At 52.6% G+C, this 15,245-nt stretch overlaps 1 protein-coding gene across 6 annotated transcripts in view; it reads right to left on the bottom strand.

Moving 5' to 3' along the window:
* The window catches only part of DTX2 (deltex E3 ubiquitin ligase 2), a 39,843-nt gene that overhangs the window by 928 nt on the left and 23,670 nt on the right, over positions 1–15,245 (bottom strand). For 3 of the 6 annotated variants that reach the window (XM_054209143.1, XM_054209140.1, XM_054209144.1), the window contains exons 5-10: positions 10,481–10,612; positions 3,269–3,313; positions 2,247–2,317; positions 1,437–1,595; positions 1,190–1,351; positions 406–495 (exon numbers count right to left, since the gene is read on the bottom strand). In XM_054209143.1, coding sequence (XP_054065118.1) covers positions 406–495; positions 1,190–1,351; positions 1,437–1,595; positions 2,247–2,317; positions 3,269–3,313; positions 10,481–10,612 — 659 coding nt within the window. The remainder of the gene's footprint in view (positions 1–405; positions 496–1,189; positions 1,352–1,436; positions 1,596–2,246; positions 2,318–3,268; positions 3,314–10,480; positions 10,613–15,245) is intronic. The other 3 variants (XM_054209141.1, XM_054209145.1, XM_054209146.1) reach the window with 3 other exon arrangements.

The raw sequence follows: 15,245 nt of genomic DNA, 5'->3' as shown, positions 1-15,245 counted from the left end.
AAAAATACTGGCACAAGTTGAGACAAACACCACCCCCACCCACAGGAAACCGGGATGGGAGGAGCCAGCAGATGGATTTCCCAAGCTCAGAGGTTCTCAGTGCAAAGCCCTATAACTGCATAGCTCAAGATACGCCAGGAGCGTCTTCCCAAAAAATCAGATGGGATTTTTTTTTAGTAAAGGGATGAAGGAGAACAAGTCTTCACAGCCAAAGCTGTGGAGAAGCAGCAAAGATCTTCACAGGCAGAGGGGCTACAAATGCACCCAAGGAACAAAGAGCATGGGCAACTACCAAGAATAGCTGGTTAGCATCAGGGGGACAGGTCCCAAAAGCCACCCAATCCACTGACACAGGGCCAAGAGACAACCTGAGAAGGGTCACGTTATCAGGGTGTGATACTTTACCTTTCTGCCCTTCTCATTGTCTGGTAGATAACAATAGCGAGGAAAGCCTCTTGCCGTGTAAGGCATCCCAGGGTTGGGGTGCTCAGGGCCCTGCAATAGATAAGACATATTTGTCACGGACGCGTCCACCTTCATATGAGTTAGGCAATCCCTCAGCAGCAGGATTTGACATAGACCCATCTCAAACCAGGTCTTCCACGTAAAAGCAGCAAGGTGTTGCTGATCACGTGTATGAGGTAATTTGACTTGTTCTTATGGGACATGGCAGTATCACGGGTCCTCCAAGAACCACCTCCTGCCGGGATACAAAGCCAGCTCTTCAGATTACTTAAATTCTGGTGGGAGACAGCCTCAAACCACAGCTCCTTCCATGTGGTCTGATGACACCCTGGAAAGACCACCCAGCTCAAACATTTGCAAGCTCACTGCAACCACTGAAACCTCAGACGTGGGTTGTGAAACCAGATATTGCGATCTCTCCCACCTTGTGAGCAGAGGCCGAGTCTCCTCGCTGCTTCATGCAGACGTTAGTCTTTACTGCAGGTTAAAGGCTGTCACAGACCCTGGGGTCACTCTCCAAGTGGGAGAATATCTTTCATGGAGGACACTCAAGTCACCCATGCATTGAAGAACAGCCAGTGCAGCTGCTGGCTCCAGGCACCTTAGGCTGCCCAGCGATGGGCTTCCAGTAGGTACTGTACTGGATCCCAGTACTCTTCTGGGAGGCTCTCACAGCTTGTGCTACCCGTCAGCAGTCCTTCCTGCGAGTGTGCTGTGCACTGACCTGGATGCCTCTGCTGATGTGATACACGATCTGGATTGTCCCGCAGTCCTTGTGGCCAGGGAGGGACTGGGGGAAAGTGGAGACCTCCATCTTCCCTTTGGGCTGAATACCGGTTTTCTCTCCGTAGATGGTTTTACAAGAGGGGCACTGCAAACTCCCGTCCTGCGGGGAGAGAGGCGGGCGTCAGAGCTCCACAGCCAACTCACCTGGGCGCAGGGGACCTGGTGGGGACGGGCCGGCTCGGTACCTTGTTCCCGTTGGAGTACATGGCCAGCATGCAGAGCATGTGGAAGGAGTGCTGGCAGTTCGTCAGACGACCAACCGTCTCTGGCTTGATCGTGCCGCCCTCGCATGCGTCGCCGTAACCCGAGGGGGAGGACAGCTTCTCCATGCAGATGATACAGTCCTACAGTCCAGGACAAAAAGGAGAAAACCACTGTGTAGTGCGAGCACAGGCTGACCGTAACGACTGATGCAAGGAAGCGATCAAGGAGACGCTTCAGGAAGATTTGCCCTCAACTTTAATCCTTCCCTTTGAGGTTTAAGGGCACTGAGACAGGTTTCCTTGTCTGGCTGGTATCGCACCACCCCACCACCTCCTAGACAGCACAGGAAGAGACCTGCCATCAGTCAGAGTGGGAACTGAGTATGGATATGTCCTGCTCCTCTACAGAGCAGCTCCAGTGCAGGGTTTGGATCTCCATAGTTTTGACCTCTATGAGCACTGAGAGGAGACCAAAGCCAAACTCCCTCCTTCACCCCAGGCCCTGCAACCTGCTCCAAGGAGAATGGGGAGACATCGCCAGGATTAGCTACTCAACCTTGCACCGTGCTTTCTCTATCACAGTCCTCTGACGAGGACAAATCACCAGCCCACATGTGGACTTCAGGCAGCGCTGAGGCCTCTCCACCTAGTGTCAACAGTGCCATTGCAAGCAGCAGTATCTACCACACGGGATGTCCAAGGGAGGATGCTCCTCAAGCATCGCTGTGGTTTTTACAGCACCCCAGTGAACAGGCCACTGGGCACGCTGGAGTGAAGCCACCGTCCTCTCACCTCATCAGCAGGAGAGCCCTTCACCTCTTCCAGGTACTTCTTCACCACTGCTTCTGGCTCGGTTGGTATCGCTGCACAAGGCAAGAGGAGAAAAAGAGAGAAGAAATCAGATATGCTGTGAGATGTGATGGGCACGTGCAGGGTGAGCTAGAGAGAAGGGGGACAAGCAAATCACTGGCCAGGATGCCAAGGAGAAAGGTTAGGGTTAGAGGGGGAGAAGAGGCTGCTCTAACTGATCCCTACAAACCCCACAAAGGCTTTGCTATCAGAAATGGCTACCACTGGGACTGCGAGCGCCGCAGATGGGAGAATGCGCTGGCAGATGTTGGTGCCCTGTGCCGTACCCCCAGGGGTCTGCCTGTAACTGCTGTGCCCCAGTTCTCCCCACGTACCCCAAACAACGCCAGCCAGGTCCCAGCTGGACTTTCTTTGTGCACACCAGAGGCCAGCTAGGATCAAACTCAACCCAAGGACACTGTGGTCTCGCTGGGATAGAGGATTGCATCTTCTGCGGTGTCAAAGGAGAAAAGGCATTCCCACATGGCCCCAGCTGACGTGGGACCTTCTCACACCCTGCAGCTGGCACCTGAGAAGGAGAGACCCAGCAATACACTAAGCCTCAGGTCCTGTTTTGAGTATGGCAGCACGAGCCTCGCATCCTTAGTGTGAAATCACTGCTTTTCTCTCAAACTTCCACATACATCCAGCAAGACACAGCACAAGGGTACATAAAACAAAACAGGTACTCTATTTGCAGCACGTGACACTGAAACCTTCGCATTTTCCTATAGTCCCTGCTCCCCAGCCACCTGAGCAGCCCACCAGCACCGGCAGCCTGGTCCCATTGGAGGCATTACGGGATTAAGCAACAAATATCACACAAGACCCGGAGCAAGTTATCACCGAGAGCATCAGCATCACCTCAACTCCCAGCCCATCCTTTTGGAGCTGCCTAGCAAGGCTTGGCTTAAGCTACCTCCACACAGTGCCCAGCCCCGGGTTTGAGGAGATGAGCTCCTTACCGGTCATCAGGCCCGTCACGGAGGCTACCAGGCTCTTCCACCAGCCTAGGAAAGGAAACATTTGCACAAGTGACATTATGACTCCACCTGGCAGGATGCAAAGGAGAGACCTGCTACTTGGCTCGGGGGGAACCTCACCCTTCCTTCCCAAATCTTCTTCTGAGGGACACTGGGGCAAAGCAGCGCTGTGACAAATGGGCTGGCAAAGACGTAGCTCTTCCTTCCCTGTTTTCCTCCATCCTGGCTGGCTGAGCCACCGTGGCAGTTTGGGGAGCAAGGGAAATGCTAGCAGCAGCCAGACAGGCTACAAACATCCATGCCCGACATGCCAGGGCCTCATGAGGGAGCCGTACTCCAACACTACCCCAAAGAGCTCCACTCCTGAGTTAATTCCTAAGCCACAGCAGGACATCAGCTGTATTTTAGCACAGAGAGTACTGCTACTCCAAACTCCACACTGCCAGGCGGATGCAGAGCATCACTACGTGCAACTGCCGGGCACCAGAGCTGCGGGTGTAGCTGCAATACATCCATCTTCAGCTCTCCCCATCCACTTCAGTGCTTTCAGGGAAGATGGAGGGTTCACAAGCACTGCCTCTGTGGTTGAAAAAGCTGTGCATCAAGAGACAGCCACTGGAGCTGGCACTGAGCTGTTCTGCCACCCAAAAAAAGCAGATTCTGTCACCAGGAGGAAGGGGTGGGTGCTATTTTCCGGATAACCACTTTTCACGGTAGAGGCAAACATGGTGAAGCAGAAGGGAAGGACTGCTCAGATGCCATGGGTGGCGTTAAACAGGCAAAGACCCGGATGGCACAGATCTTGTATCACGTAGGAGCCCCTTGTTCCCGCGAACGCCAGCTCTGCAAGCGGCTGGTGCTACGGGGGCACCTCAACGGAGAGCACCAGGTCGCCCTGTGGCACAGACAGCAACCAGGGAAGAGACGCCTTCTCGCTGCAGACAAGCTGGCTCGGGGCAACAGAAGAGAGCGAGGCAGAGAGTTAACGTGGGCGGAAAAATCGTTTAGCTAAGGAAGACTGATGGACTGGGCGTTGGACTCTCCTAAGCGAAGACACAGTCATTAAGGTGAGTTATTTTCAGAAGGGGATTCCTGGCCATCCTAAAACATGTGATTTCTGGCAGCGGTTGCGGGAGGAAGGTATGACTGAGCACACCGAGAAAGAAAAGGAGCCCAGGAGGTGAAGGGATGCTCCCTCCAACTGCTGGTGCCGGGCAAGAGAGATGCCCAACACCTCAGGCAGAGCAGGGCTGCGAGGATCACCCTCTGGAGAGCCTTAGCCAGGAAGGTGGTAACAGGCTAAAATAAGCATTAAGCCAAAAAGCAACATGGAAGTAACTGTTTTCCACTTCAGAGGCATGCCAAAATCCCCTGGCATTTCCAAGAACCGCCACAAGAAGAGCAGGAGACAGAGGAACCTGGGCAAGCCCCAGCCTTCCAGCTCTCAGGCCAAGAGCTCAGCAGCGCCAGGAGCTGCTTCAAGTCCTCATCACCAGATCTCACAGGCAACGCGGCTCCTTGTCTTGTCTTTTCCAAAAGAAGAGAAACAGGTCCAGGAATCCTCTCTGCTGAGACCTTGCTCGCACACAGCAGATCAAGAGCTGCCAGCCAGGAATGAGTCGCCAGGGGATGCAACCAGCCTGAACCGTCTCAGCTCAGGGTCAGAGCTCAGCTTGGCGCTTACTGTGCCTGAAGCCCTCACTCCAGGCTGGCAAGCACAGGGTGGCACTTTCCACGTGTGGCACTTGGAACCAGGCTCTGGTCTGCAACCACAACAGACCTTCACGGTCACATGGGAGACAGAAGCTTCAGCTTCTTCTGCTCTGCAGGTTTTGGAGAGGACCATGTGAGCAGGGCTAGCTACTACCCGCTGTTAACTCCATCCACCTCCACAAGTACCCGATTGTGATGACCACCATGTTCTCATTCCTGAGGATTCTGTGTACCTACCAGACTGACCACCACATCCTTCTCCATCTGGGACTGTGTTTTCCAGGTGGCTCTTGTTCAAGTGACCTTCTTGTCTCCTCTGGCTACAGGCCGGAGCAAGCAATGCCAAAAAGATGCGCAGACAAGGTGGTGAAGACAGCGAGGGAAGCGAGGAGAGAGGGTGTGTTACACCAGCAGCAACGCCTGCCCAGTACTTGGCAGAAGCCCCAGCTCACCTGCTCCCACCTGCACGGCACATCTGAGCAGCTTCAGAGCAATTCACCTTGTTCTGAACAGTGGAGGACGCTCTTTCCCTGCAGCCCCTGCTCTGCATTTCTCTTGCTGTTGACTCTTTCCTCTGTAGTAGCTCGGAGAAGGCGGCAAGAGATGTCTTGCCCAAGAACTGGCCAGGCTCATTTGAATGAAATCAATGAAAGGAGACAAAAATCCTGGTGCAGAGATGGGTAAGAATGAGGACAAGAAAGCTCTTTGCTAAGTCTGTGGGGTACAGCAGGGATTTTGGGCAAAGCAAACGGCATTATACCACCTCACCAGCTGGCATTAGGATGGAGCTGGGGGCAATCAGACAGGCAGAAGGGGGTGATGCAGCCCTCAGCCACCCTTAGGAAATCCATGCCTGATGGATCTGCATTGTGGCATCTCTGATCTCTTCCTGTAAGTTTGTTGTGATAATGCTCTGGTGCATTTAGATCCACCAAGGCTGTCTGGAGAGAGAAAGGGCTGGAGAGCCCAGATGCTTTAGAAAATCTGTCCCCAGCTGCAAGTGCTTGAATGTCCAGTCCCAAGGAAGCCTTTTGATGCCGAGAATTTGGTTTCAGCAGCGGTAGCAAAGCCCACGCAGCCTTCCTGCCTCCAAAGAAAGGTTCTGTCTTGGGCAGACACCTGGCAGGCCCCATCCCAGCAGCAGGACAGCAGGCACAGCACCTGCCACAGCACGAGCCACGTGTGCTTCAGCACATGAATCACTTCCTTACGGGACCATTTGCTCCATAAAAGCGTTTGCCTCCAAATCTTTGTTCTAGCCATCCCTTGGGATCATCAAAGCCTGTTCAGTCCCCACAGTTTCAAGATTCAATAGCAGATTGAAAAGGCAATAGCAGAATTGACCGATGCTGTTCATCACCAGCTGGCCCAACGCTGTGCTATTGATTTATCTGGGATGTGAAGGAATGTTTACCATTCTTTCATTTACAAAGAGAGGAATAACGATTTTTTTTTTTAACGCTTCCTCTTCCTCCCTGTAGATAATAAGTTGCTTGCTGAAGCAAGGGCTTTCCATGGGCAACATTTAACAGATGTGTTTTGACTCCTTCCTCAGCAACCAAATGCTTGCGGCAGTAACATGGCTCTTTCTGTATCCCTAAACCAGCCATATGGTTAGCATCAGTCTCCTTTTTTTTTTTGATACCCTACACAAGCCAGACACAGATTGTGTCTAGTTATAGCCATGGACAGGCGCCCAATCTGCTCCCAAGATCACCTCTGCGCCCTGGACGTGCAAAGGCTGGACCTACTGGCCTCAAGCCCCAAGAGTGCTTGTCCAGAGATCAGGAAGGTGAGAGGAGATTGGGTGTTTAAAACAGGTTTTCTCCACATTTAGCGTTCCAGCAGGATAACCAAGCAAGCAGGCTGCTCTTGTCCTGACACAGAGCATCCCTGTTATCTCAGCCCGTCTCCTTCAGCAGATGGTCTCCTCTGGGAACAGCAAGCTCCCCCAAATCCGCAGGGCTCTCCAGTCCGACCCATCCCATAGGCACTGGCACAGTCCCAGCTGCAGATGGACGGACATATGGGGAGCAGAGTCAGGAGGGATTAGCAGGACCAGACATGGTCCTGCTCGGCAGGGAAGGACGAGCTCATCTCCTCTCCCTCTGCAGTGTGACTGCCCATCCCAGAGAGGACATGCCAGGAAACCTCCAAGCCAGGAGAAAAGTGGAGGGTGATCCCATCAGCCAAGAGGGTAACAAGTGGCACACCAGACCCAAACCACCACCTTCTCCCCTCAGTTCCCCTCCGCAGCAGCCGGGTCCATGCCCGAGCAGCACAGTAGCGCTCGGGGAGATCCGGATGAGCCGCTCTCCTCCCTCCCGGACAGCCAACTGGAGCAACCTGAGGAAGCGCAGGGCCATGCCAGCCGCCGGGAAGGCAGCGCTGATCCATCGGGATGGCAAACGCTGGCAGGCTCTGTGCCAGCAGCGATAGCGCAGTGCCCGCCCGGAGACCTGCAGCACCCACTGCGCAGCACTCGTCTGCGCCAGAGACATCACTGCCAGAACAACAACATTAACGAGTCCTGGCTAATTAGCGTCTTTGTTTAACATAACCCAGCTATTCACCAGGCTGGCTGCAATTCCACGGACGCTGCCTCGACCTGCGTGCGGCCGGGGTTTGCAGCAGCAGGAGGGAGCAAGAAGGGGCTCGGCAGGGGTTCGCTGCACCCACCGCCAGCTATTTTGGCACCAGCTGGTTGTAGTCAGCACACCGACAAACCCGCTCCTGGAGGCACGGTGCTCGCTACAGCTCTCCGAAATGGAAAATCCTAGAGGAATGTGGGAGGGGAAAGGGCACACAACGCAGAAATTTATGGCAAAAACCAGGCCCATCTCTGCCTGTTGGCAGCTTCAGGGTCTGTAAAGGGAAAAAGAACAGTTTGACCCAAAGTCAGGCTCACTGTTTTCACCGCAGAACAGTGTTCTTAAGCCAGGAGGCGTGTTATACAAACACAGCTTGCTCCTGGAGGGGGGACTGAGCATCTTCTTCACCCCAGGAGTTGTGCACTCTGCAAGAACAGCCTCCCTGCCCCAGCAAAGGGGATCTCGCTTTCTAAGACAAAAGGGGAGATTTTAGCAAACTAAATCAGAGAAAGGCACCCCCTTCTCACGGGTCAGCACTGGCCAAGTTCCTCCTCTGCAGCAGGATGGCTGGGCTAAATCCTGCCATGCCAGACAGGACAAGGAGCCGCTTGGTGCCCCTGGCACGGATGCCGTCCTGTCTCTCCTGCTGGCATCCCCTCTCTGCTCCCGAGATGTCCTGGCCCCTGCAGGTGGCATTGGTGAGCTGGTAGGGAGGTGTCAGCCTGGCTCTCTGGGATGGCAAACGGGCACAGCCCTGGGGCTGAGCCACTTGCCCGGACCCCCCAGGGGCTGAGGCTGGAGCCAGCCCTGCCCCAGCACACGTGTGTGCTCCCGGGTGCTGCAGCAAGCGCTGAGGAACCAGCATCTCATGGAGGAAGAGGTGTTGCTGACAGGGTGTGTGACACCCGGCACGGCTACAGCCACCCCTCTGCACACACCAAACACAGCACGTGCCCCCCAGCCCACCTCCCGTCCCCCCCATTTCATGCTCTGCGTTGCTGCTCTCCCCACCCCGCTCAAGACGTACCCTCCTGTTCACATCGCGCTCTTGCAAGCGCCCTGGTTGCCTGCGCCTGCATCTCCTCTGCACCAGGCAGAGCTGGACGCTGCGAGTGGTGCAGAGCCCGGCACCGGCACTGGCACCGGCAGACCCCGCCGAGAGAAGCCAGTGTCCAGCCACACTGCGGGGTGGGGGGGCTGCAGAGGCTGTGTGTTTGTGGCCACCCCTTGCTCTAAATACAGCTAGTTTCACGTCATCAACCAGCAGCAGGCGACCAACACCAACAGCAGGCCTGGCCCTCTGTTTTTTGGGCTCCTCCAGTGACAGGGGTAAGGCATTCCCTCTCCAGGAGCATCCGGCCTCTCCACAGCTCCACTTCGGCACTGTTCCCAGGGTGTCCCCACCACCCAGCCCTCATTGCTGGCTGCGGAGGGCTGCATGGATGCTGCCTGCGCCGGGAGGGAAGCTCCAGGAGCTGTGTTACCCCACCGCCTTGGCAGGTGGCCCTGCGGAGCTAGATCTTCATCCAGCCCCTCTGCCACCCACCTCCGCTCGGTTCTCTCCTTCACCACCCATTTTCCTTTGCTCCTCCTGTTCTTCGCTGCTACTCCTGCCACCCCCTGCTTTCTCCTCCCCCTCCATCACACATCCTACTCCACATTTGCTCTCTCCCTCCTTCTCACCGTTTGCATCTCCTCCTCCCAGATCCCTCCATAATGCACTTCTGCAAGACACCTCCCTCTGCATTTAATTTCCATTTTCCTTCCTGCTTCCTTCGGACAGGCTTGGACCTCGCTTCCCAACCAAGCCTCCTGACTGCATGCACAGGTTCCAAGGACAGAGACATTGGCACCAACAACCCCCCACCCCTGCCCCGAGACAGCCAGATGCCTCCTCCCCTCCACCTCAGGGCTCTTCCCTCTTTCTTAAACACAAGCATCACCATGTTGAATCACCCCCCACCTCTAGAACCCCTTTCATTTATCTGGAGGGGGAAGCACCTGAGGTTTGGTGGTGGTTGACCACCCCAGGATACCTGTGCCAGGCTTGGTAAACAACCTCCACAGCTACACTGGGCTGGATTCACACCTACCCCCACAGAGCCCCAGGGCTGCTACACATGGATGGGACCCAGGCTCTAAACGGGGAGCCCACAGACTCTGCAAGGGCAAGGGTGTGGGATGCCAGTGAGATATGAAGAGGAGAAACGAAGGCGCTGCCTTGGAGGTGGCTCAGCTCAGCAGGAGAGCTGTGGTAACCCAGTCCTTCCTGCCAGGGCACATCCGCCTGAGAGCGCTCCACTCCCTTCCACCCCAGACAGAGGTGGAGAGAACAAATCCTCTGCAATTCGACCTTGAAAGCCCTGTATGACTCAGGAGCCTGCGTGTCTGGAAGATCCTTCTCATCTCATGACTCAACCATAGGAGCATGGCTCACAAGCAGACCTTCTCTTGTATGGATTAAATACTCTCCTTGACAGTCCCTCAGCTCCCAGACTTGTCCCACCAATGAGTGAGAGAAGGTCCTGGTACATGGGTGCCCAGGGCTCCCCCATAGGGTGTAGCAGGATCATGGGGGAGGCTGCAGAAGTCTCTGACATGCTCAGAGAACAACTGGGCTGCTCCAGCTTTAATGACTGATGGAAACGAGCAGAGCTACCGCAGGACAGGGTCTACTTTATCATCTCATTTTACAGCCTGTCAGAGACGGTGCAGGCCAGAGGAGACGTGCCCTGCTTCTCTCCCCTTGGTGGGACAAACATCATTAGTCAAATCAGAAGAGCCAAGAGGGCGAGGGGAGAGACAAGAGGAAAGGAGGGAGGCAGAACAAGTGCAGAGAGATAAAAGAGAAGGAGATGGAAGCAAATATCAGAGTTTGAGCAGGAACTACCTTTCTTGGACACTTTCCTCCCCTCCTTAACTGAGCTGTGTTTTTTAGTGGCTTTATGGGTGGTGGCAGCTTGCGGCACACAGGTGAGGTGCACAGGGAGTCCAGCGGCTGACATCAGAATAGCCGTCATGCCTACAGCGGGTACGAGATCAACATGCAGGAAGGAAACAACGGGGAAACACATTCATTAAAAAAAAAAAAAAAAAACAAACCAAAAACTTTAACCTTTCAAAGAAATCTTAAAAAAAGACAAAATAAAACAAAAACCCAAGCCCTTCATTCAGAGGATGTAAAACATCCAAGAGGCAACGGCGTTGGAGTCAGCACAGGGACAGGATCCAGAGGCTTTTCAAGGGAAACAAATTAAAGCGGGGAAACATGGGCATAAGTCTTCCCTGTGACCCTCTGGGACGGCGTGTGAGCGGGACCTTCCTCCTTCCCTTGGCTATAGGGCTCCTCAGGCATTGACTCTGCTGTGGTGCTCACCGCAGCCCTGACCTGGGGACATGAAGGACAAGGGGCATCACCCCTAAAGGTCCTGCTTGGCTACTCCCCGCCTAAATCTATGTGTTTCAAAGGCATCGCACCAAACTGATGCCCAGAGGGCAGCTTAACCACCTTCAACCACCACGGCACGGGGCCATGGGGCAGACCATGGGCTGGAGCTGCCCCACTGAGTCCCCTGCCAGGCAAGCCCCACGGTGGCGGCCCCACGGTGGCTCATCTCCTCCTTGGCACTCTGTTTTTTCCTAGCACCCCCAGCTGCAGTACAATTCTCGCCCTCCCCCGGCCCAGCCCAGCCAGCTGTATTCATGGGATGGAGTTTGTTAAAGCTAATGAATCATTAAAAAGGACAGCCATTCCCTGAAGGTAAAATTGGCACCCAGAGAGCGACAGGACCGATCTGCTGATCTAATGTGATGTTTGCCTGTGAAATACGGGCCGGTTACAAGTCATAACATTTCTAAGGTAGCACGTCGCTGTTAAACTTCCATTCAAGAAAACACCTGCCTTTGCTTTCCCAAGAAGCAACTTCCCACCTGCAACAGCCACTGCCAGAACTTAAAAAAATAAAATAAAATATATATGCTTCTGGTTACAAACCAACAGCAAACAACCTAAAAGGCAGTGTTTCCCCAAAAGCTGCCTCAGAGTAGACCATGCAAAACCGCATCCTAATGCTATGGAAAATCTTGCCAGCATCCTGGACCGTAGTTCACAGCCAAAGCTGAGATTTCTAAGGTTTTGGTGTTTGTTTTTTTTTTCTTTTTTCAAGCCTCTACTCCTCTGGGTTGGGAAAGGAAGACAGGAGAGCACATTCGCCAGGACAAAAAAGAGGCACCTTGCCCACAGATGACTGAAAATCGAGTTATGATGAGAAGCATCAGCTGGTTTTGCGGGCAAGTGGTAAGACTATTTTCTGCCTCAAATATGCAACCAGTCAAGAACCTGCTTGTGACGAGAAATCCCCTGCGCAAAGCCTGTGTTGGTGCTCCACAAGCAGAACTACCCCTACGCAGTAACGACCACATTTTGTGCCAGGTCCTTTCTTGATACATGAAGTTGGATGCTTTTACTAAAACTTTCCCATCTAAGGACCAAAGACAGACAGAAAGGGTTTCACAAGACGGGGAGAGGGGCACAGATGGATGAAGTCATTTCCCCAGGGTTACCCAAGAACCTTTGGCAGAGCTGCTCTGGCCAGAAGACCATGCTGCCCAACGCATGGTGAAACCACATGCTTCCAAATGGAAAGAGGTGACACCAAACCAGGCAGCCGTGGATCACCCTTGTTAGGTACCACCGTTGTTGATCTAGATCCGAGGTGCAGCCCCCCCCAGTTCCCAGGAGCTGCAGGGCCAGAGGAAGATCTTCAAAGCATGCAAGTGTTGAGTTAGTAGCCCTCACCCTGCTGACAGCACCAGGCTGTTCCCGGCAGGTACAGCCAAGGAGAGCCCCTGACCCCGCTACCAAACAGTGGGTCTCCAACTGAACATCACATCCAGATATTTCACAATCAGAATAACTTCCTTTAAGTCTTGAACTAAAGACCGCAAGACTATTGCGTGCTCTCAACCCTGGTCTAAGCCAGCAGTCCTTCACTACTCCCACGGAGCGTTAAGGAAGAGCGTAAATGTTCCCGTAGCAAAAGCTACTATTTTTTTGAATGAGTGAGTACAACTGAACGCCTGAAGCCCAGCAACAGCACCAAAGCTGCCGCCTGCATGGGCACCAGGCACGTACGTTCCCCTTTCAGCGGGTTAAAGGACAGCAGGAGGTATTCCCAGAAAAGCCGTACCAAATCCTGCTATTAGAGAGCCCAGAGGAACAGTGTTCTGAGAAACAGGCAAGATGCTGGACCTCCCCATGGCCTGACCCCACCGAGGTGGCAAAATGCAGTTCCCCAGGATCGGTAAAGTTGTCTCCAAAAAACCTGCTTTAAGCAGGGCAATAGCACTCATTGCAAAGTCTGACATTTGAGAAGCAAGTCCAAAGACTAACAGGGATTATCACCGCCTACGCACAGCTGACTGATAGGCAAATGCGAAATTAATGCTTTCTTCTTAAGAGATCAATACTGTCTTGTTAACATGAACATGCAGAGCTCATTTAAAAAAAATAATAAAAGAACACGACAGAAGCAGAGGCTGAACAACCGACTTCAGACTCTTAATGGCGGAGGACAAAATGCTGCCTTCAAAAATCAGACTTAAGTGAAGAGCACGAGCCACAGAACCTCAGCTGAGTTCAGTTATCCTCTAACACAGCCCCTCTCACACCTGGAATAACACGTTCAAAAACGCCTGCCAGCATCATGAATCATCACAAAGAAAATAAACATTTATTCCAGGAACTTTCTTTCATTTTATGAGCTGCAAATGCATCTACAACTCCACACAGATATACAGCACAGGGAAACACGGGACACCAGGAGAATTACCCCAACCAAATGGTCTCCCATGGACAATCTTAAATTGGCCAAGAGAAGACAATTTTCCTCTTTTACCTTCTGCTGCCTTCAGAGAAACACACAGTGCATCATCTTCTGCAGATTCAAATCAAGAGAGCATTCAAAAAGGGGATGTTCTGGTGTTACATTGCTCTTCTGGCTCATCTCAAAACCCAGCAGCAATGCTTCCTTTACTGGTCTAATACAATACTGGAAATCTCAGCATCTAACAATCCTCCCACAAGTCTGGTGACAAGAGTCCCCAGTGAGGGATCTCCTCTGATCCAAGCCTTACGTGGGAGTGTGTGTGTTCATTCAAAGTGCCAAAAAAAAAAAAAATAGAGACACACGACATATCTGCAGATCGATTTTCCAATTCTGACCTACGGACACAACAACTTAAATTCAGAATCTGTTGTAGGCATCCCTGGAGTTATGTCAGGAATAAGTGTGGCCCTGGACAAATTCTCACCTGAATACGCAAGGGCCAAGCTGCAACAAGATAAGCTTGCCCAGACCAAGGCTGCTTTGGACACCCATGCATTCCTGCAAGAGTTCCTGCTGCTCACTAGCTATCCCAGGAGCTTGGAAAATATTATTTAATATGTTCACACTTTCCATTGGCCACTGGGTTTCTTCCCTGCAAGGACTGCAGGAGGGAAGAGACAGCCTTGCAGAGCATCCTTTGGCATCTGATCCGATCCTATGTGATCAACAACCACGCTCAGAGAACGGCCTCTTTTCTCTTGCTCGAAGCATCTCTTTGGCCAGAAGTACAACGTTACTGACTCTTTGGGGTAAAATTATTTTCACTGGAGCTATGACAACATCCACCAGCTTTTCTCAGCCTGCCGTGTAAATAAGGGACTTTTGCAATATCCTGTGCAGAAGCTGAGCACGGGAAAAACACCCTTAGATAATAATGTAACGCCTTGACCACACTCTTGCTCACATACCCAGCCTAACGTGCCCCTCTGGCCACCGGCTCTGTGTTTGCACAGACCTCAGACTGGTACATCTTCGGTTCCAGTCCTGGATTTAAGCAGGTAGAGGGGAAAGGGCAGAGCTTACCTTCAAATACCCTGAGATCTCAGAAAACCATTGCTCGTTTGTATGATTATATCCACCAGCAAAATTATTATGGCTAGTATTTTCCCAAACGCCCCAGCTCTAGGAATCGTGCGAATGAGAAACACTTGGTTTCATTTAACAAAAAGCTCGTTTCCAGCCTTCATCTTAAAAATGGTATTACAAGGGCCTTCATACGACGGCCTAGTCCACCCGCTAGCCCCAAGGCACACCAGCTAAACTCCACTATTCCCAAGAGATGTTAGTCCAGCTGATCCTTAAATACTGTGGTTCAACAGTTTATGCTTAGACTCCTGCTCTGGCATTTCACCGTACTAACCGAATACTCACAGGGAAAGAAAAAGCTTAAAAGACAAGTTTCCACATGCACCTTGAAGTATTAAAATAGTATTAAAAGAAAGCAAGGAAAAATAAACGCATTTTTTTTTGTACAAAACATGGTTTTAAAGTCAGCTTCTTGATTCCTGGGATCCCGAGTGGTGCTTTTAGAAGATGTGGGGTTGAGAGTGTTACCAATCCCCTCACTCTAATCCCCAGGTGCTCATCACACAAACGAAACCCAGCTTCTCATTCAGACCCGCAGAACCCCCCGTCCCCTGTTTATCCACCCGAAGTTCCCTCTGCATCCGAGAGATGCACCTGCAGCATTTCTTGAGATCACCCGCAAGATTCAGGGGTTTTATCCCTCCTGCTTCAAACCAGAGTCAAACCTGCTGAGAGACACCT

Source organism: Rissa tridactyla, chromosome 7 (genome assembly GCF_028500815.1).
Source record: "Rissa tridactyla isolate bRisTri1 chromosome 7, bRisTri1.patW.cur.20221130, whole genome shotgun sequence".
NCBI lineage: Eukaryota > Metazoa > Chordata > Aves > Charadriiformes > Laridae > Rissa > Rissa tridactyla.
This window is presented reverse-complemented; position numbering and strand designations above follow the sequence as displayed.